The sequence below is a fragment of the Asterias rubens genome, chromosome 16 (genome assembly GCF_902459465.1).
Source record: "Asterias rubens chromosome 16, eAstRub1.3, whole genome shotgun sequence".
Lineage (NCBI taxonomy): Eukaryota > Metazoa > Echinodermata > Asteroidea > Forcipulatida > Asteriidae > Asterias > Asterias rubens.
In genome coordinates, this window is record NC_047077.1 from 4,019,714 (window position 1) to 4,041,607 (window position 21,894).

A 21,894-nucleotide genomic window follows, 5' to 3' on the forward strand; every position below is an offset into this window, starting at 1 on the left:
ATAAACTATATAAAAAAACATAACAGCACTTTTTTAATAAAACATAAAGAGGAAAAACAAATTTGACCCCCCCTCTTTTTTTATTTTTTTTTTATTTTTGGACGATCTTACCCTCTTATATTTCTGCCTTTATAGTACTTTTTTTTGTCAACCATGTTGATGGGTTCGTAATATGTGAGGATCAGTTGTATAAAAAACTTCTTTTGCAATTAAATTTTTCGATTGGTGTCAGCAACGCACATTATTGGGAGGGTCCAACAACTTACCGTCAACTCGCTTGGTGCCGCCAACAACTCCTCCAAAATAAATTTTAAATCCACAAAAGATGCATAAAACTATACAGTATAAGCTAAAAGAGAATTTGAACATTTTTAGGCTACATTTCGATTAAAAGAATTTTGTTTTTTGATCGTGAAAATTTTTTCTCTAAGCTAAAAATGGGCAACAGAGGGCGCTTTCCTGCATTTGAAATAGTCCTGTCTCAAGGCGTGAATGATTGGTACTGCATGTGTAGTACATGTATGTTAGTTGATCGCTGAGGCCCTACATGTAGGTCAAGACTAGTTCATACCTGCCATCTTGGAAGTGGTTGAGTTGACGAGTTGACAGCGAGTTATCGGCAGATATTATTTTATATATTTTCTCTGGCCAGATGAATTACCGAGCACCGAAAATTTGTTTTCAATAAAATATATTTCTCCGGCCAAATAAAATACGGAGCGCCAGAAATCTTTTTCTAAACTTACATTTTTTTCCGGCCAGATGACAAACGGAACGCCGGAAATCTGTTTTCAATAAAATATTTGTTCTCCGTCCAGATGAAATACGGACCGTCGGAAAAAAAAAAATTTCTCCGGCCAAATGAAACTCAGAGCGCCGAAAAAAGCGGAATTACGGCAATAGCCGGAAAACTGGCATCCCTGATGTATGTCCAACCCTCAAGTTTGGCAAAGCCAATATGGTGCTGTCATATAAAAAGTCGAACTGGTGACAATTCTGAAATTTGAAATCACCACTAACTTATTTTGTATCTACATGGCTTTGTTGCATAAGGACCCCGGTTAACAGGGATTGTTACACTAACAAGATTCACCTGTATTTGTTATTTCACGCAGTGATCATCAAAAAAAATCAATCGTCAGCAGACAAGGCGCACCGAAAGATAAGACGCAGCGATGTTTTCGGGGTCTAAAAAGTCAGATAAGACGCGTCTTATCCGCAGCAAAATACGGTACTGGGCCGGAGATATAATTATCATAATTTACATGACTTCCCTTTTGTTTTTTGTTTTTTTAACTGAAATGACAGTAGACTTATTGCAGTGGAAGCATCTACCAAGTAAGCCGATTATAACTACACAGTGGTTTTCGGCAAAAATTATTGTTCCTTTGTTACACAGCGAGTCTCCCTCAAGACTGGGTGGTTGGGGGAGAACGCGTTCCACTCGGTAGGTTTCTTTTGTTCGAGTTGCTCCCGTGACATAATTTATCCATGTTCCATAAGCTTGCTCAAGGTAATTCCACCTTAAATAAACACCAAAATTTCTTAATTGATTACTAGGGAATATTTTTGTAAAAACAGAAATATCATTTATTAACTTGCATTCACGTTGTTTTGCAAAGGCTCAAAGCCAGTTCCGTCTTAAAAACCACTTCTGCTCCAATAATTTGATTTTTTTTTTTCTATAACAAGAATACATCTAGTAACAAGTCATTTTTATAACTGTATCTCTTCTGAAACCAAACCCCTAATCCAGAGATGCCAACATTGAATTTTAAAAAAGAGTAGCATCTCCCAAATGTTAAGGGCGAGCGCATCTTGGGCTCCCTAAACCGATCTTTCTATTACTCTCTACAATGCTAATTAGCTCATTTTCAGGCATTGTTGTGAAATAACAATTACCTGTATGCATCAACAGAACAGCTACAAATGTTTATAATGGCCAGTGAAAAAAAAAATTGAAAAAAACCCTGATTTCCCTCATCTTCTGACTATGTTTCAAAAATAAATCACAACCTCATTCCCCACGCACGTGTGCACTATTCCCCCCATCATGTAATAGAGATCAATGGGTACGATCTAGCAGAAATGCACTAGCGTAAAAAATGCACACTCAGCCGGCCAGCCAGCGGGGGAGGGCATGCAACAATCATTACGTCGAGACACGTACATTGTTCGAGTGAATTCGCCGCTATTATTCAACACTGCGTTCTAAAATTAAAAGTGTTTTTTCTTTTCTGTTACAATTGTTTTGATATTTTTCTTAATTTTTATTTCCACTTAATAGTTCATTAGTTGTTTGCATGTATTGTACGATTTAATAAAATTATATTGGCCGGCTTGTTTAGCGTGTTTTATTGAGTATTATCGTAGCGTCGTAGTCACGGCTCGAAATCGTATTTGCTACGCCCAAATCGTGTATGTTGGTATCTCTGCCTAATCAATCAGAAGGCAGGAGAAGCAGACGAAAGAATTGGGCTTGCAAGTTTATTCGTCTTCTTCACTTCTTCATTTTAATAACGTGAAAAAGAAGAATTAGCATTAAAATGCTAATAATTGTCTCTAGTCATATGAATACTTACCTTTTTGATTCTATTTCCATTGATGTCAGTCACATTGACAATGATATCTGGCTCTAGCACCTCTCCAAGTCTAGCCTTCTTGGAGCCTTGACAAACACACTTGATCTGAGCAACCTCTCCTGCTTCAGGCCTGGATAAATAGACAACACCCAAAGACATGATTCATATTGGCATCACTACATCACAATCAAATCAAAGTGCTGTTTGTCAAGGCATTTCAAAGCGCTTCTTATTGTACCAAAGGTGAGCGCTGTTTGAATGATGAGACTCATTGATGAGGGTTATCCAAACACTGGTATGAGACAGCACCTTGTGTGGGTTTACCAAGTAATGTGTTGCCAGACATACAGGTGCAAATCTCTTCTCTTACTGAAAGTGCACTCAGGTTCTTGAATGTTCCTATGCAAGTATCAGCAATAATGAGCCCTTTTACTAGTGTAAGTCAGATGAACTGCTCACTCTTGTGGTGCATACTGTTATTACATGTATACCTAATGACAGTGTTTGTCATTATCTAGAGCGGTTCGGATATGGAACAGCGGGGGTGAAGATCGTAAAGTTGCTTTTTAGGACGATTTTATCTTTTAATTTCTGCCCAAAATTAGCCTTTTCCATCAACAACCATTTTAATGATATTGTGGTTTGAGGATCGGTTTTTTTGAACATGTTTTGAACTTCGTTTGCAACAAAATCTTAGTGAAACAACTATCGGTCAACAACGCACATAGAGAAATAAGTCAATGAACTTTGTCTCGCAACACCCGCTGTCGGCAAAAGTTGTCCATCTTATTAGACTTCCTCCAGGGGTGGATTTCACAAAGGTAGTCCTAACTTAGGACTGGTCCTATCTCTTAGCATTGCCTAGGACTAGTCCTAAGTTATGATTACATGTAGCTTTGTGAAATCGAACCCCTGGTCTGTGAATGGTACACAATCTGCAGGCCTACGGCACAATGTGCGGCAATTCTTTACTCCGTTTGTGCGCGTGTACTGCGTTGAAGTCTACACAAGAAAATCATGAATATGGAATTATGAACAGCCAATCACAGCGTGTGGAATGTTGGTTAGACTGGACTTCAGACTGTGTGTGTGTAATGTATACCTGTGCTCTGCTGCATACAGAGGGCAACTGAACGTTGTGTGTAGGTGGTTCGTGCATCTTGTTTTTAATGATTGTATGTGTATTCTGAAATGATTTCAGATCCCGATCGCGGCCAAATTAAAACTAACAAACATCCAGTCTTGTCAAACTTACTATTTTAAAAGCTTTAGTGAAAGCTTTCTTTGGGATTTTGCCACTGTACCCTCATTTATATGTAAAAAGGAACAAATATTTGACTCGCCCAGCGGGCTAGTGAGAAAGGGTCCCCTCGCCTGCCGTTATTTTCACTCGCCTTTGGCGATCGCTAATTTCCAACCCTGAACAGGCTACCAGTAGCTGTAGTCACTGCAAAAAATCTGCAAGGGTTCCAGAGAGAAGCACTGCCAGCCAAAAGAGAGATGGAGCTTCCAATCTCTCTCAGGACAAATTGACAATATCATCATCTTATAAGCACAATCTTGACACATATGCACAGAGCACAAATGGATTGCAACCCACCTTCTCCAATTCAAGATTCAAGATTCAACATTTAAACACTTCAAAAGTGTTTGTGAATGAGTCCATTATTGACCTAATTCACCTGACGTCATTATCAGAATAATTTTAAATGCGCCATTTAGGTGGTCACTGACAATGTGTGATATTCAGAGAAGTGCCCATTTTAGGCGACTCGTAAACAACCAATTTGACAACCAACATGGTGAGCGTTGGCATCAGTTGCTGCGTGTGACGCGCGTGCAACGGGTCAATAGTCTACTGTGTGTTGTTTTTCTCACCTAATAGTGAAGCCAAACTCCAATCCTGATCCATCTGATAGACTGACTTGTGCGTATTTAGAGTCTGCAGCAGAGCTAGGCACTTTAATGTCAGGTAGTATTCCTTGAAGAAGCTTCTCTTGACTAACACGAGGCATCCAGCTCACCTTGACTTTACTAGCAATGTCTGCTGTAATCGGTATCTGTCTGCCGCCCTCATCAAACAACACAAACACTGCAATTAATAAATAGCAGAGATTTAGCTTAGTTTAGTTTAGTTTAGTTTAGTACCTTTATTGCATAAACAAATACATTGTGGTGCCAAAGGGAAACCCTGAACAGACATGCAGGCCCACTAAATGGGGACCTTTCATCACACATTAGAATAGAATAAACAGACAGACAACAAAAATGAAAAAAACAAGTGTCAAAACATGGAACTATATCTATAATTCAAAGATGACAAAATCACTTTAAAAAAGTTCCGCTGTAAAACAGGAATGACACACCCAAACAGTACCCTTCTCAGCACCCACATTTTACAGTGCGCTCTACGAAACCCATTACAAAAGCTTAATATCCCAAATGCCTGACGGGACATTCCAACCATAGTGATTCAATCAATTATTGCCCCTCCCATGTTATGCCTGTAACAATACACATTAACTATCAGCCATTTAAAGAAGTAATTTTCCCACATACTGTTACAATTGCAGACCTTTCTTGCTTCGTTCAAGTGAACTCCCTGTAAACATACCACGGCCGTGATCTTAAAACTAACAAGCCGAAATAGATAGTGGAAGACTTCCACGCAACCACGTTAACTTAACAGGGCAACTCTAACTAAAATGGGAACAGCTCCTCGCTGTAAACCTAGCGCGACCATATTGTAAAACGCTATATGCGGAATATAAGTCCAGGTGGGAACGCACAATAGAACTACACCTTATCTAGACACGGTAGTAAAGTGCAGACAGCTTTAGTGTATACTCACATATGCCTTTAATGGGCTGACCAGCTTGCCATTTGACTTCTTCTTGATGTCTTAGTTTCTTTCGTGTGTTGTCTTCAGTATACCACATATCCATATAGCATGGGTTGGAGTTGGGAAACACCTGGATCACTTTCTCTACTGGTGCAATGTCATTGAAGTTCTGCACAGGTCAAAACTTGGATTTTAGTTAACCAGTTGCAATTTAATGAATTGCTGAAAATTCATTGAAACAGTCTGTTGTTCAAGTCTTGATTGAGGAAGATTGAAACTTTGCATGGTGGAAATATGATATAGACAGGTTTGCAGTAACACCATGTAATGACAACTCTGTTGAAACCACTCCAACTCATTTAGAGTTACCGCAAACATGGTGTTACCGCAAACCTTTCCATAAAGTCTTAATTACTTGACAATAGCCAACAATTTGTGCATCTTGGTGGAACACGCAGCGTGTTGTGGCCAGGCAGTCCAGTGTTTCTAACTCAAGTTCTGATGTTTCAGTCTTAATCCTGACACCTTTGGCCTTAATGAGAGGCTATACTTTTGGTTATTACTCCAATATTAATCACAATAAATCTTACTTGGTAAGACGCATTGCAACTGTTAACAATGCATACATTTTGAGAACAAATGCCCTTCGAAGGATGGTGGTTTCAGAGAAAGGGTTTAAAAATATGTTTAACCAGAGAAGTGTTCCATACAGAAACGTTTGCTTGTGTTTTACAATTGCAGAATATTTTTTCCTGCAAGGAAATAACTGCTTCAGAGGTTAGCAAAATATTTGGATTCATTGACATGTGCTCCTTATTCAACTTAAAGGGATACATGTATGTTGCCTTGGATTCATTGACATGTGCTCCTTATTCAACTTAAAGGGATATGTTGCCTTGGATTCATTGACATGTGCTCCTTATTCAACTTAAAGGGATATGTTGCCTTGGATTCATTGACATGTACTCCTTATTCAACTTAAAGGGATATGTTGCCTTGGATTCATTGACATGTGCTCCTTATTCAACTTAAAGGGATATGTTGCCTTGGATTCATTGACATGTGCTCCTTATTCAACTTAAAGGGATATGTTGCCTTGGATTCATTGACATGTGCTCCTTATTCAACTTAAAGGGATATGTTGCCTTGGATTCATTGACATGTACTCCTTATTCAACTTAAAGGGATATGTTGCCTTGGATTCATTGACATGTGCTCCTTATTCAACTTAAAGGGATATGTTGCCTTGGATTCATTGACATGTGCTCCTTATTGAACTTAAAGGGATATGTTGCCTTGGATTCATTGACATGTGCTCCTTATTCAACTTAAAGGGATATGTTGCCTTGGATTCATTGACATGTGCTCCTTATTCAACTTAAAGGATATGTTGGCCATTGGATTCATTGACATTGGCTCCTTATTCAACTTAAAGGGATATGTTGCCTTGGATTCATTGACATGTGCTCCTTATTCAACTTAAAGGGGATAGTTTTGCCTTGGATTCATTGACAAAAGGTGCCTCCTTGATTCAACTTAAAGGGATATGTTGCCGGGGATGCATTGACATGTTACTCCTTATTCCAACGTAAAGGGTTATGTGTTGCCTTGGATTCATTGACATGTGCTCCTTATGCAACTTAAAGGGATATGTTGGCCTTGGATTCATTGACTGTGCTCCTTATTCAACTTAAAGGGATATTTGCCTGTGGATTCATTGACATGTGCTCCTTATTCAACTTAAAGGGATATGTTGCCTTGGATTCATTGACATGTGCTCCTTATTCAATTTAAAGGGATATGTTGCCTTGGATTCATTGACATGTGCTCCTTATTCAACTTAAAGGGATATGTTGCCTTGGATTCATTGACATGGGCTCCTTATTTAACTTAAAGGGATATGTTGCCTTGGATTCATTGACATGTGCTCCTTATTCAACTTAAAGGGATATGTTGCCTTGGATTCATTGACATGTGCTCCTTATTCAACTTAAAGGGATATGTTGCCTTGGATTCATTGACATGGGCTCCTTATTCAACTTAAAGGGATATGTTGCCTTGGATTCATTGACATGTGCTCCTTATTGAACTTAAAGGGATATGTTGCCTTGGATTCATTGACATGTGCTCCTTATTGAACTTAAAGGGATATGTTGCCTTGGATTCATTGACATGTGCTCCTTATTCAACTTAAAGGGATATGTTGCCTTGGATTCATTGACATGTGCTCCTTATTCAACTTAAAGGGATATGTTGCCTTGGATTCATTACATGTGCGCCTTATTGAACTTAAAGGGATATGTTGCCTTGGATTCATTGACATGTCTCCTTATTAACTTAAAGGGATATGTTGCCTTGGATTCATTGACATGTGCTCCTTATTCAACTTAAAGGGATATGTTGCCTTGGATTCATTGACATGTGCTCCTTATTCAACTTAAAGGGATATGTTGCCTTGGATTCATTGACATGTGCTCCTTATTCAACTTAAAGGGATATGTTGCCTTGGATTCATTGACATGTGCTCCTTATTCAACTTAAAGGGATATGTTGCCTTGGATTCATTGACATGTGCTCCTTATTCAACTTAAAGGGATATGTTGCCTTGGATTCATTGACATGTGCTCCTTATTGAACTTAAAGGGATATGTTGCCTTGGATTCATTGACATGTGCTCCTTATTCAACTTAAAGGGATATGTTGCCTTGGATTCATTGACATGTGCTCCTTATTCAACTTAAAGGGATATGTTGCCTTGGATTCATTGACATGTGCTCCTTATTCAACTTAAAGGGATATGTTGCCTTGGATAGGGCGAGTTGGTCTAGAAAAAGGGTGTGAAACTGTTTGTTATAAAATCGATGTGGTTTTTAAAAGTATAATAAAATGATCCACAAAAATATGTCTTGAAATCGCATGGTTTTCCTTATTGGCTGACAGTGTTATATCGCAAAGTTTAAGGGAAACCATGCAATTTTGGGGCATATTTGTGTGGGTCATTATATTCTACTTTAAAAATCTTTCTAACCATATCAATTAAATATTGGTTTCAAACGCTTTTTACAGACCAACTCAACCAATCTAAGGCAACTTGTCCATTTAACATGTAATTTGTTTCTATGCAAGTCACCAGACACACAAATAGGCCACTTCAAAGTGTTGGCTACAATTAATTTTTATCCAGGGGCCGTTGCCACCCACTCCTGGGGCTGAAACAGGTTTACCCCCTTTACAGTCCATACGAATGTAGGCTTGGGTATCATCAATCAGAAGCCTGGCTGGTAGAGAAGAAAGCACTAACTCCTTGACTTTACGAAGCAATCATGGTTAAGTGTTTTGCTTAAGGAGACAAGTGTCACGGCCTGAACTTACCTACACTCTGCTGATCAAACACCAGAGTTAAGAATCGGTGCTCTTAACTGATAGGCCATGACACACCTCCAAATTGTGCATACTCTGCACTTGTACGATAGGATACACAAATATTAACATCTACATGTACATGTAGGTCATTAAACAACTTCCAGCATATTATAAGTCATGGCTTATTTTATTAGTTGCCTAATAAAGAAGCATGGGTTCAGATGTGATATAACATTTTACGCAACAAGTTCCGGAATGTGGTTTATGTAGATTCCTCCAGCAGTGTCTAATGCAATATTTCCTACTTCCTTCCTACTTACCAGTAATGAAACTTTGGCAGTAATTTTTTGTCCTTTCTTCATATTCTTGAGGTAGATAACATTTCCAGTCAGTCTTGTTTTGCCTGAGAAGCTGCAGTCTCCACAGTATGTTGGTAATCCTGATGTACCAAGGAACTAAACAAAAAGATATAATATACATCATTTCAACAATGTGTACATACATGTAAATGCCCTTTTAATTATAAAAAACGTCAACGTAAATTTTCAGTTCGTTTCACGATCTCATGCTATCTTTCAGGAGGCGTCAAAAGGACAAGAAATTTCAGGGGGGGGGGGGCAAATCTATTATAGATTGAGCATGCAATTTCAAAACGCAAAGCCTTTTACGGCCTGGGGTCCGGGAATTGTTTGCATTTAAGATGCTCTGTGGTGCAATCGGCCAATAGGAGGCATAACAAATGGAGTAGAACAAAAAGCCTTTGAAATGTGATCAGCAGTAGAACCTTTTGGGTTAACAGCATCTTCCGGTGTGGACCTATGACACAAGATTTAGGGGGCAATATGTGAGAAAGGGTTTTCAGTGAGCATGCGAGTGTGAAGTCTTTATGACGTGGGTCCAGGCCCGCTTAAGGGCCCAGGAAAATTTTGCTATCTACATGTTGATGCTCTGTTATGCAATGGGCCATAGGCCTAATGGCAAACGAAACAGAACAATTAGCCTTCATAATTTGAGCAGTAGAGTTTTTGCCCATTTGGATTTGGGGAGTACTTGCACTTTCATTTAAGATAAATGAAACTAGACAGCGAAGCTGCCATGGCGAGCTGCCGATTGCCAGATAGAACCAATGACTGACAGAAAAAAACAATCATTTGATCAACTGATGGTCAAAGGGGCGGAGACATTGACAAGTATGAAGTAATGACCATTTAAGGTTTTCACTGTTTTAAAGGCAGTGGACACTATTGGTAATTACTCAAAATAATTATCATCATAAAACCTTTCTTGATTACGAGTAATGGGGAGAGGTTGATGGTATAAAACATTGTGAGAAACAGCTCCCTCTGAATCGACGTAGTTTTCGAGAAATTTTCCACGAGTTTGATTTTGAGACCTCAATTTAGAATTTGAGGTCTCGAAATCAAGCATCAGAAAGCACACAACTTCGTGTGACAAGGGTGTCTTTTCTTTCATTATTATCTCGCAAATTCGACGACCAATTGAGCTCAAATTTTCACAGGTTTATTATTTTTATGCAAATGTTGAGATACACCAAGTGAGAAGACAAGTCTTTGACCATTTCCAATAGTGTCCACTGTCTTTAAGCTCATTCAACTGGAACCACTGATAAACTCTTTGAGTTTCATCTGTTCATGTTTAATTATCTACATGTAAGCAGCAATATTTGATTTAAGTTTTAAATCTGTACATAATTGAAGTACGGAGTGATGGCCATTTAAGCTTTTCATTGTTTTAGCTCATTCAACTGGAACCAGTGATAAACTCTTTAAATGTTATCTTTTCGTATGAAGCTACATGCAAGAAGTAATAGTTGATTGAAGTTTCAAGTCAGAACATCGATGCAATAAGGAGTTATGACCATTAAAGCTTATTATTGTTTTAGCTCATTCAACTGGAACCAATGATAAACTCTTTGAGTTTTATTTTTGTCATATGAGTTTACCTTATTTTTAAGTCAGTGCATCATTGCAATAAATCCAGTTGATTGTGTACGTACCACCTTCAGCAAACACTAAGACCGCTGCAAACACTATTACAGACTTTAGTAATGTTTGTAAATTGTACCACCTGCAAGTGAACAATATCCAGTACAAACCAAACTTTCATTGACTCCAAAGATATACTATTGTGTTTGTGGTGCGGTCAATAATCAACAGCAGGTATAACGTATCAGGTTGAAATATTGCTAAATCTATGTCAATTATCTCAAATTTATAATAGGGATTGTACTGGAATCTGCTACCTTAAATGAGTCAGTGAGTGCGCCGCCAGCAGCCCCTCGCGATTGGTCTCCGCAAATTCTCAATTTTCTCCGTATTTTGGTGGTGTATCTAAGCATCTACACCCCAGACAGCAGAGTGACCGGTAGTGGACTTTATCAAGCATTGTGGCAGGCAAGTAAAACCCTTGATTATCATCAAGCAAGAACTATCAATTGTATTACTGTCACTGCCACTATGATTCCGCCATGACACACCACTTGGGCTACTACCTGCTTCTTGTGTATGCTACCTGTACCTGTACATGTGTACACATCTCTTCAATGTGCCCACCCATGTGTAATCACACATCCCAGCAGTTGCTGCGGTACAGCAGCAGCATGCTTAGGGAAATACGATCCACCATGTCTCCTCAAAAACTGAAACTACCCGACAATGTGTATAACTATACCCTGAGTCTTGGTATTGCCAAACGACATCGTATCCATAGGGGCTGTAGGGGCGGGGAGCACAAACAACGACATTTGAATTCATCCTCTAGTTCACTTGCTTTATTACCCAGTAACAATTCTCTGATGACAACTCTGGGTTTGATGAATTGTCAATCGGCATGTAACAAGGCTGATATCGTCAAGGACTACATTCAAGATCACAACATAGACATAATTGCCCTAACTGAAACATGGTTTAAACCTAATGATGACATATCTCCCGCTCAAGTCACCCACAGAGGTTTCAAGCTTGTTCACGCCTCCAAAAAGGCAAGGAAAGGTGGTGGTGTGGCCCTACTATCCAAATCTGGACTTATGGCGTCCGTTGCTAAGCAAAGACATGACAACCAGACGCCATCTCACAGTTCTTTTGCACATGTTGAAGTCGACATTATCGTTAACAACCAACACTTGCGTCTCATTGTACTTTAACGACCACCTCCATCAGCAAAGAATAGAGCCCCATTCAGTGTGTTCACTGCGGAATTCACAGAACTTCTTCGAAGACAAGCACTGTTTCCGGGAACACCGATTATCTTAGGAGACTTCAACATTCAAAAACAAAAACAGTAACGAGTCAAGAGTACTGAGTGATCTCCTTATGCAATACAATCTGCAACAATTGGTAGATTTTGATACACACAAGTCTGGTCACATTATTGACTTTGTCATTACCCGCCGATCAGATGCTCTTATTCAATCGGTATCAGCTTCCGAGTTTGTTTCTGACCACTGTGCAGTCACTTGCATCATGAACCTTCGGAAACCCGAGTACACAAAAAGCCTACTCCACTACCGCAAAGTCAACTCCATTGATTTGAACAAGTTTGCTGATGACGTCATCACATCTCCCCTCAACACAGCTCCAGTGTCGACGGTTAGCGCTCTCGCCAATCAGTATAACAGTGTGCTCAGTCAGCTGATCAATTCCCATGCACCTGTGAAGACACGCTACATTGTTGATCGGCCTGCTGTCCCCTGGTATAATGAGCTGATCAATTCCCATGCACCTGTGAAGACACGCTACATTGTTGATCGGCCTGCTGTCCCCTGGTATAATGAGCTGATCAATTCCCATGCACCTGTGAAGACGCGCTACATTGTTGATCGGCCTGCTGTCCCCTGGTATAATGAGCTGATCAATTCCCATGCACCTGTGAAGACGCGCTACATTGTTGATCGGCCTGCTGTCCCCTGGTATAATGAGCTGATCAATTCCCATGCACCTGTGAAGACGCGCTACATTGTTGATCGGCCTGCTGTCCCCTGGTATAATGAGCTGATCAATTCCCATGCACCCGTGAAGACGCGCTACATTGTTGATCGGCCTGCTGTCCCCTGGTATAATGAGCTGATCAATTCCCATGCACCTGTGAAGACGCGCTACATTGTTGATTGGCCTGCTGTCCCCTGGTATAATTAGCTGATCAATTCCCATGCACCTGTGAAGACACGCTACATTGTTGATTGGCCTGCTGTCCCCTGGTATAATGAGCTGATCAATTCCCATGCACCTGTGAAGACGCGCTACATTGTTGATCGGCCTGCTGTCCCCTGGTATAATGAGCTGACCAATTCCCATGCACCTGTGAAGACGCGCTACATTGTTGATCGGCCTGCTGTCCCCTGGTACAATGAGCTGATCAATTCCCATGCACCTGTGAAGACGCGCTACATTGTTGATCGGCCTGCTGTCCCCTGGTATAATGAGCTGATCAATTCCCATGCACCTGTGAAGACGCGCTACATTGTTGATCGGCCTGCTGTCCCCTGGTATAATGAGCTGATCAATTCCCATGCACCTGTGAAGACGCGCTACATTGTTGATCGGCCTGCTGTCCCCTGGTATAATGAGCTGATCAATTCCCATGCACCTGTGAAGACGCGCTACATTGTTGATCGGCCTGCTGTCCCCTGGTATAATGAGCTGATCAATTCCCATGCACCTGTGAAGACGCGCTACATTGTTGATCGGCCTGCTGTCCCCTGGTATAATGAGCTGATCAATTCCCATGCACCTGTGAAGACGCGCTACATTGTTGATCGGCCTGCTGTCCCCTGGTATAATGAGCTGATCAATTCCCATGCACCTGTGAAGACGCGCTACATTGTTGATCGGCCTGCTGTCCCCTGGTATAATGAGCTTATCAATTCCCATGCACCTGTGTAGACGCGCTACATTGTTGATCGGCCTGCTGTCCCCTGGTATAATGAGCTGATCACACTTGAAAAGCATTGACGCACTAACTAGAGAGGAGGTGGCGGAAATCCAGGCTTGTAATTGATCATGACATTTTCAAAACACAGCGTGGCCTATGTAAACTCATCTTCGCTGAAGCCAAGTCTAGTTATTACCGCGAGAAAATACAAGACTGTGAAGGTAACCAAAAGGCTCTCTTTGAAATAACAAATCACCTCATGCACAGGAAAACAACCCACAAGCTTCCTACTGACACGCATCCGAGGGAACTAGCGAGCAGATTTTCAGCTTATTTCACTAGCAAAGTTGATCAGATCAGAAGTGACCTGGTTTCAAATCAAACAGGCCCCATACCCTCACCTATCACAGTTAGCAGTAGCTCTGACCCAACCCCACCACCGAGTCCAACCCTCGAAACCCTGAGACCTTCTTCGGAGGACGAGATCGCCAAGATAATCAAGAGATCTCCTCCCAAATCATGCCCACTGGACCCTCTACCGACATTGCTGGTTCAGACCTTGAACAACTCGTTGGTAGTCTCAATAACCCGGCTGATCAACATGTCTTTCGAAAGTGGCCAGTTCCCAGACAGCTTCAAAACTGCTTTGATCACCCCAGTAATCAAGAAAGAATCTTTGGACTGTAATGACTTAAAGAACTATCGTCCTATATCTAATTTGTCCTTTGTGTCGAAGGTCACTGAGAAGGTCGTTGCTGCAAGACTAAACACACACTTGTTAGAAAACCAAGCTGCGCGAAAGTCACCAATCTGCGTACCGTAAGTTTCATAGTGTGGAAACGGCCCTTCTTAAAGTCCACAATGACATCATGTGCGCAGTCGACAGCAAAAAGGCTGTACTGATGATCTTGCTCGACCTCTCAGCGGCCTTCGATACAATTGACCACGATGTTCTCATCCAGAGACTGCATTCTAATTTTGGTATTGGGGGCACAGCTTTAAACTGGATCAAATTCTACCTACATAACCGTTCTCAACTAGTTCAAATTCAAGGGGAATCATCACCGGAGGCCAAAGTATACCATATGGAGTCCCGCAGCGCTCTGTCCTAGGTCCCGTTCTTTTCACTCTATATACATCGCCACTTGGTCAAATTGCTAGGAAACATCATTTACAATCACACTTCTACGCTGACGACACACAATTATACACAACTTTCAGTCCCAACTTGGTAGGTAATCACAACAACATCCTCTTGTCACTCACCAACTGCTTGCACGACTTCCAAAGATGGATGCTGGACAACTTTCTTTAGTTCAATCCTTCTAAAACGAAGTTCATAATCATCTCCTTTCCACAACTCCGCAACAAAGTTCCCATCCAACACATTCAGATTGGCGATACCCTGGTCACACCAAGCACAGATGTACGAAATCTCGGCGTGCTCTTTGACCAGTGCATGAACCTAGAAAAACATGTTTCTCGTGTCTGCCAATCTTCCTACATACACCTCAGACGCATCGCTAAGATCAGACGTCTTCTTTCCATGAAGGCAGCAGAGCAACTCATCCATGCGTTTATCACCTCCAGACTGGATTTCTGCAACAGTCTGCTTGCTGGCTCCACAGAGCACGCTGCAGCGCCTCCAATCTGTTCAGAACGCTGCAGCACGTCTCTTGACCACATCACTCCAATCCTTTATAATCTACATTGGCGTCCCATCAAACAACGCATCAAATTCAAAATAATCATTCTCACTTTCAAGACACTCCAAGGTTCAGCCCCACTCTATATTGCAAACCTGTTGACTCCCCGTACTACAAGACCGGGTCTTAGATTCACCAGCAACATGCTCCTTGTTCCCCGGTCTCGTCTAGCCAGCTACAGGGACAGGGGGTTTTCCATTACAGCACCCAGGCTCTGGAATTCACTCCCTGAAAACCTCAGGAAAATCCATGACATCTCCATCTTTCAGCATCAACTTAAGACACACCTGTTCACACTTGCTTTCCCAAACACTTGAGAATTTTCCCTCTTTCCATCTTGACCGGCGCCTTTGAATGGTTTTTCACCAGATTTAGCGCGCCTTTATAAATGCTGTGTTATTATTATTATTACCTTGAGACTAAAATCACAAGGTTGCAGTAGTGTGATCCCAATGGCAAAATTTGGGATAAACTTGCATTGTATTTATGACACTTGTACACACTATCTATGTTAAAACTAACTCCATGTACTTTTCATGAATGTGAATATTGAGCCAGTCAGTAAATTCCTGGAATTTTGATGTATTTGTATAGAGGAATTTGTAGCTCCTTAAATTTCTACATTTGTCATAAATGTTTTTTGCTTAAAATATTGAGTATACAGATTGGATCATTTGAGGTTATCTCGTTTGCTTCTTCATTGAAATTGTTCCGCATACGTCTGTTCATGTACTTGTGTTTCTCCAGGATTTAGGTGGTAATTCATTCACTAGTTCATTCAAATTTTCTTGAGAAGTCTTAAAGTAATATAATAACTTGGTATAAGATTTATTCATTGATTTTGAAGATTTAACTAAGGCTTTGAGAAGTTTTGAGGAGATAAACAAGACAATATTGTTAATGGTCTGCCTGTATTTCCATATGGTGACTTTGACTTCCAAGGTCATTGCACTCTGGCATAAAGAACCTAGAGATTATTGCATTTGTGCACAAATGCATACATGTGTAGCTCTTTTGTTAATAACATTTTCAAATTACTCGACTGAATTTGAAATTTTTGAAATATCTAAAAACCAACAAAGTTTCAACATATTCGCATCATTACTCTGGGAATTTACTTTAAAAACTTTAACCAAAACAAGAGCACTGTGCTACGAAACAGCTAAAACTGATGTGACATAATAAATGGTACTTTGACTTCAATAATGGTTAATGATTTCTGGATTCTTACCTTGCAGTTGACATTGAGTTTTGGATGCATAGTAACATTGCCTGCTTTATCTCGAACCTCAATGTCTACCGTCAATGCTTGACCATTCTCTATTGTGATATCCTCATCAAATGTAGGTACATGTAGAGAACACGGCTGGCCTGTCATAAATAACCAATTATTTGAAAGAACACCGGTTAAAGGCCCAGGACACTATTGGTCATTAATCAAAATAATTGTCAGCATAAAAATGTACTCGGTAACGAGCAATGGAGAGCTGTTGGTAGTACACAACATTGTGAGAAATTACTCTCTCTGAAGTAGTTTTCAGAGAGTAATTTCTCTCTCAAAAAGACTTCAGGCCTGAAGCCCTTTATTTGGCATACAAAAACATACCAATTTGTGTACCAAGGGTACTTTTTCATTATTCTGGTGCAACTTTGATGACCAATTGAGCTTTATCTCGAACCTCAATGTCTACCGTCAATGCTTGACCATTCTCTATTGTGATATCCTCATCAAATGTAGGTACATGTAGAGAACACGGCTGGCCTGTCATAAATAACCAATTATTTGAAAGAACACCGGTTAAAGGCCCAGGACACTATTGGTCATTAATCAAAATAATTGTCAGCATAAAAATGTACTCGGTAACGAGCAATGGAGAGCTGTTGGTAGTACACAACATTGTGAGAAATTACTCTCTCTGAAGTAGTTTTCAGAGAGTAATTTCTCTCTCAAAAAGACTTCAGGCCTGAAGCCCTTTATTTGGCATACAAAAACATACCAATTTGTGTACCAAGGGTACTTTTTCATTATTCTGGTGCAACTTTGATGACCAATTGAGCTCAAATTTCCACAGGTTTGTTATTTTATGCACATGTTGAGATACACCAAGTGAGAAGACTGGTCTTTGACATTTACCCAGTGTCTTTAAGGGACGATAAAGTCAGTTGTTTGAATGGAGTTAATATGATACAAGCCACCAGATACAAAGACTGTCTTACCGGGAGCTAATCTGATCTTCATCATCTGTGTGGGGAATGCCAGGCCTGGTAGAGTCACTTTAAGGGTGAAGTTCTTGCCTTGGAAGGACCCCACATCACCTATGGCTGTCACATTCTTCACAAGGAGAGTTGTTCCCTTAGCTTGGACACCATCATAGCTTAGTTCTAGTCCACTGCACAAAATATCAACTCAATTAAACTCATGGTTTTCAATCTTTGGATAAGTATCAAAATTGTGAAAGTCCTACACCATGAATATTATTATTTGGTTTTACCCATACACTGCATACACTGATGTAAGTAAGCACTGCATACTCGGTACTTACCCAAGTTCTGTGAAAACAATCACAGGCACCCCTGTCAGACAGGCACTCCTAAACCAAATTCTGAATTAAGTGCATGAAAAGTTAGACGTCTCAAACAGTTGGGAGCTACTTGATGCGCAAGAAGTTGAAAAGATTGACTGTTGCAGTTGTTCGGAACTACTCTGGAGCACCTTGATTTTAGATGTTGATCTTTTCATGAGCCGCATCAATTTAATGTTAAGTTTGCCTGTCTGAAACTCAAATTTATTTGGGTCGACCTAGAATCACTTTGAATCTATTTGGTTTGGCTCAACTCTGGCAGCCTGTCTGAAACGGGTGTTACTTGCGTGGGATTCACAACCATGACGTTTACCATGAATATTGTTTATCTTTAATAATGATTGTGTGATCAGGTCTGAACTTACATACTCTATAGGACAAGGAAAATTTTTGAATGGGAGTTACAGTGGTTGGTTTATAAAATGTGCAAATTTACCTTGCTTCCAGTACTGGCTTCATATCTGGAATAGGTTTAGTAGAATGATTGAACTCATCTTGGAGCTCCAGAGGGATGGTAAAAGGCAACCCTACCCTGAAGGGAGGATCTAAGAGACCCACGCTGAACTTATTAGGAGCAGCCTCTGAAGAAAGCAAAGTAACATAGAGTCTATTGGAAATGGTATTTATTAAAGCCTGGGCAACTAGTGTCTAAGTCCAAACTATTGACTGCTTAGTGGTATTCATTAAAGCCTGGGCAACTAGTGTCTAAGTCCAAACTATTGATTGCTTAGTGGTTTTCATTAAGCCTGGGCAACTAGTGTTTAAGTCCAAACTATTGATTGCTTAGTGGTTTTCATTAAAGCCTGGGCAACTAGTGTCTAAGTCCAAACTATTGACTGCTTAGTGGTTTTCATTAAGCCTGGGCAACTAGTGTCTAAGTCCAAACTATTGACTGCTTAGCATTGATGGCATAAACCAGATCGCCCAATGCATGTCGGCATATGGCACAATGCTTACGGTCAGTCAGCAAAAACCATGGACCACTTCATGTTAGATGAACTATTCATTTAATGTAATTATATCATATTCACACAAAAAACAGGCTACTTCATTAAAAAAAAATTGTATCATGATATCAGTGTTTATCTAAGGGGTGGTTAATGTGGCCTTTTCTGACTTTTTGTGCTCGTGACCTTAACAGTCTGAAGGAAAAAATGGAAAAAAATAACCAGTTGACTGCTGGAACTATGTTCCAAATGCCTTTTCTTTTTTTTTTTATCACAAAAAAATTTGCCATTTCTGATCCAGTAACATATATTAATTTCATTGACAAGCTCTGTTGAACAATGTTCCTAAATTATTAGTAACTTAAACTCGGAATGCAAATATTATAAGTTGGTATCCATCTTTGGTTGCCCAGTAAATGGACAAACGAAAGCCCACCGTAGAGTTTTCCAGTTCCACTTCAATTCAGGCATGCTTCAATTCATCATTTGTTTCCCTTGTCAGGCTTATACAAAGATTACAGGCCATTAAATTCCCATTATTCTCCCCAAATTCTCGGGAGTTGGGAAAAATCGTGACGTAAATAATAACATAAATGCATGCTACCTCCTGACCTAACTAAACTGCTGCCGCTCTTTGAGATGTCTAAATGTCAAAGTGTGTGCACTGTGCAAAATGCATTATTTTCCACGTTGAGGAATAAACTTCTTCGGAGCATGCATTCTCTTTCTCTTTTTTTCGGGTGGAGGAGTACTTTTCCCCCCATCACTGACACTTCGCCTTCGATCGGCGTCCATGTTGCATAGTATAAACACACTGCGACGCCTAACGAATTCGAGCCGAACTGGTGCGTTGTGTGCACGAACATGTACATGTACATCCATGCATAAGGCTGTACATGTACTATACCAGGTTGACCGAACTGGTATGCGCCATTCCCACCCCCTCTGTTACACATTGGTTTAATAGTTTTCCAGCGGGAGTAAGAATTTTAAAAATAATTCTAAGCACAACCTCTTTTTTATCGAAGCGCATAATGATCACTCAGATGTGGGGTGTTTTTGATCTGTTGTTTTTGCACTTGGGGTCGAACGAATAACAGTTGATTTAATTGAGAACAAAATTGTCCGTTCGTGCTGCAGTTTTAAAACACCGCGATATAGATTTAGCTTTTTGCGTACGTTTTGCAGAATATCTCGTACCACCGTACTCAGGGGTGAAAATGCGTACAGGTTGGCAGGTCTGCAAGTGGTGATTCATGGGTTCTTTTATTTTCTTCCAAAAAATTAGATTGATACATCATCATACCAAACGAATAAATCCAAAATATGTCTTTACTCACGCTTTCGGTTTTGGAGTTATTAGTTATCAAAGTTTTGGCCAAAAAGCCCTTGTGAAACAAATAGTACATTCCCTGTAAACACGAAAATGTGCGCCAAGCTCGTCCGAACAAAACTAAAACATTTTTTTAAACCTTCAGTTAGGCTTGTAAAAAAAGTAATAAACAAATATAGGAGCTCGTTGGCGCGTCATGTTACGCGGACCTGAACCTTTGACGAACAGTGCCCTAGTGCCATTTTCAATGCCTCATAACTCGATGCGCCAATAAGATCCCATGAATTAAACAAGTTCACATGAAAGAGCAAGTGCAAAGTGCGTGGGATCTCGTTGGCGCAGAGAGATAATAGAGGTCAAAGTTCAAAGTTTACCAATATATTGCGTTTTCGCATCTCAGTAACCTCGTGCGCCAACATCGAAAACATTTTTCAATGGCAACCGGGTGTTGGAACAGTTTTCATCTAATGATAAATGAAAAACAATCTTGGGATCTCTGCAATTTGCATGTCAAAATATTTTTTGAAGATTTTTCTAAGTACACCTGTATTGCCATTCCAAACATTTTGGTCTAGAATTGGCACAACATTCACTTTTCTCATCACTGTAAGTAGCTGTGCCAACAAGATCCCATCAATGTTTCCTTGGTTAAGTTGAGTGTTCCTACACAGATTTCAATTGAAAAATAATTGGGATCATGTTGGCCCACCAGTATAACAAAGGTCAAAGGCAGAGATGCCAACATTGAATTTTAAAAAAGAGTAGCATCTCCCAAATGTTAAGGGCGAGCGCAGCTTGGGCTCCCTAAACCGATCTTTCTATTACTCTCTACAATGCTAATTAGCTCATTTTCAGGCATTGTTGTGAAATAACAATTACCTGTATGCATCAACAGAACAGCTACAAATGTTTATAGTGGCCAGTGAAAAAAAAATTGAAAAAAAACCTGATTTCCCTCATCTTCTGACTATGTTTCAAAAATAAATGTAACATAAAAAAGGGTGGCCTTACTTAAATGTAACATAAAAAGGGGTGGCCTTACTTAAATGTTTTTGTTATTAAGATCAGAAACGCAACAACAAGCTATTGGGAGAGAGAGAAAAAAAAAAAAAAAAAAAAAAAAAAAAAAACGTGTCCGGATTTTGGGCAAAAAATACGTGTCCGTATTTTGGGCATTGTATGGACATTGGCGCTACAATTACTGGTAGGAAAACATGGAAACTGTCTAGCTTAGACCTCACAGGCCACTCAGTTGAAGGTATTTTTGTTCAGAAGGTCTCCTTTTTGTCGCCATTATTTCGTACTTTTTTTGCCAAGCTTCGATGAAGTACATGTACAGCCAGCATGGGCACAATAATAGTGGATACATGAGGAATGAGGTTACTGTGACACGTTAGCTCACACACAACCTCATTCCCCACGCACGTGTGCACTATTCCCCATCGTGTAATAGAGATCACTGGGTACGATCTTGCAGAAATGCACTAGCGTAAATAAAAAAATGCACACTCAGCCGGCCAGCCAGCGGGGGAGGGCACGCAACAATCATTAAGTAGAGACACGTACATTGTTCGAGTGAATTCGCCGCTATTATTTAACACTGCGTTCTAAAATTAAAAGTGTTTTTTTTTCTTTTCTGTTACAATTGT

General features: G+C 40.1%; 1 protein-coding gene across 1 annotated transcript in view; it reads right to left on the reverse strand.

The window, feature by feature from the left end:
- LOC117300627 (structural maintenance of chromosomes flexible hinge domain-containing protein 1-like) overlaps nucleotides 1-21,894 on the reverse strand; it is an 89,476-nt gene that overhangs the window by 26,393 nt on the left and 41,189 nt on the right. Inside the window, exons 20-27 of the mRNA XM_033784308.1 lie at nucleotides 18,402-18,546; nucleotides 17,601-17,773; nucleotides 17,063-17,145; nucleotides 16,615-16,671; nucleotides 9,108-9,242; nucleotides 5,434-5,593; nucleotides 4,461-4,674; nucleotides 2,583-2,712 (exon numbers count right to left, since the gene is read on the reverse strand). Coding sequence (XP_033640199.1) covers nucleotides 2,583-2,712; nucleotides 4,461-4,674; nucleotides 5,434-5,593; nucleotides 9,108-9,242; nucleotides 16,615-16,671; nucleotides 17,063-17,145; nucleotides 17,601-17,773; nucleotides 18,402-18,546 — 1,097 coding nt within the window. The remainder of the gene's footprint in view (nucleotides 1-2,582; nucleotides 2,713-4,460; nucleotides 4,675-5,433; nucleotides 5,594-9,107; nucleotides 9,243-16,614; nucleotides 16,672-17,062; nucleotides 17,146-17,600; nucleotides 17,774-18,401; nucleotides 18,547-21,894) is intronic.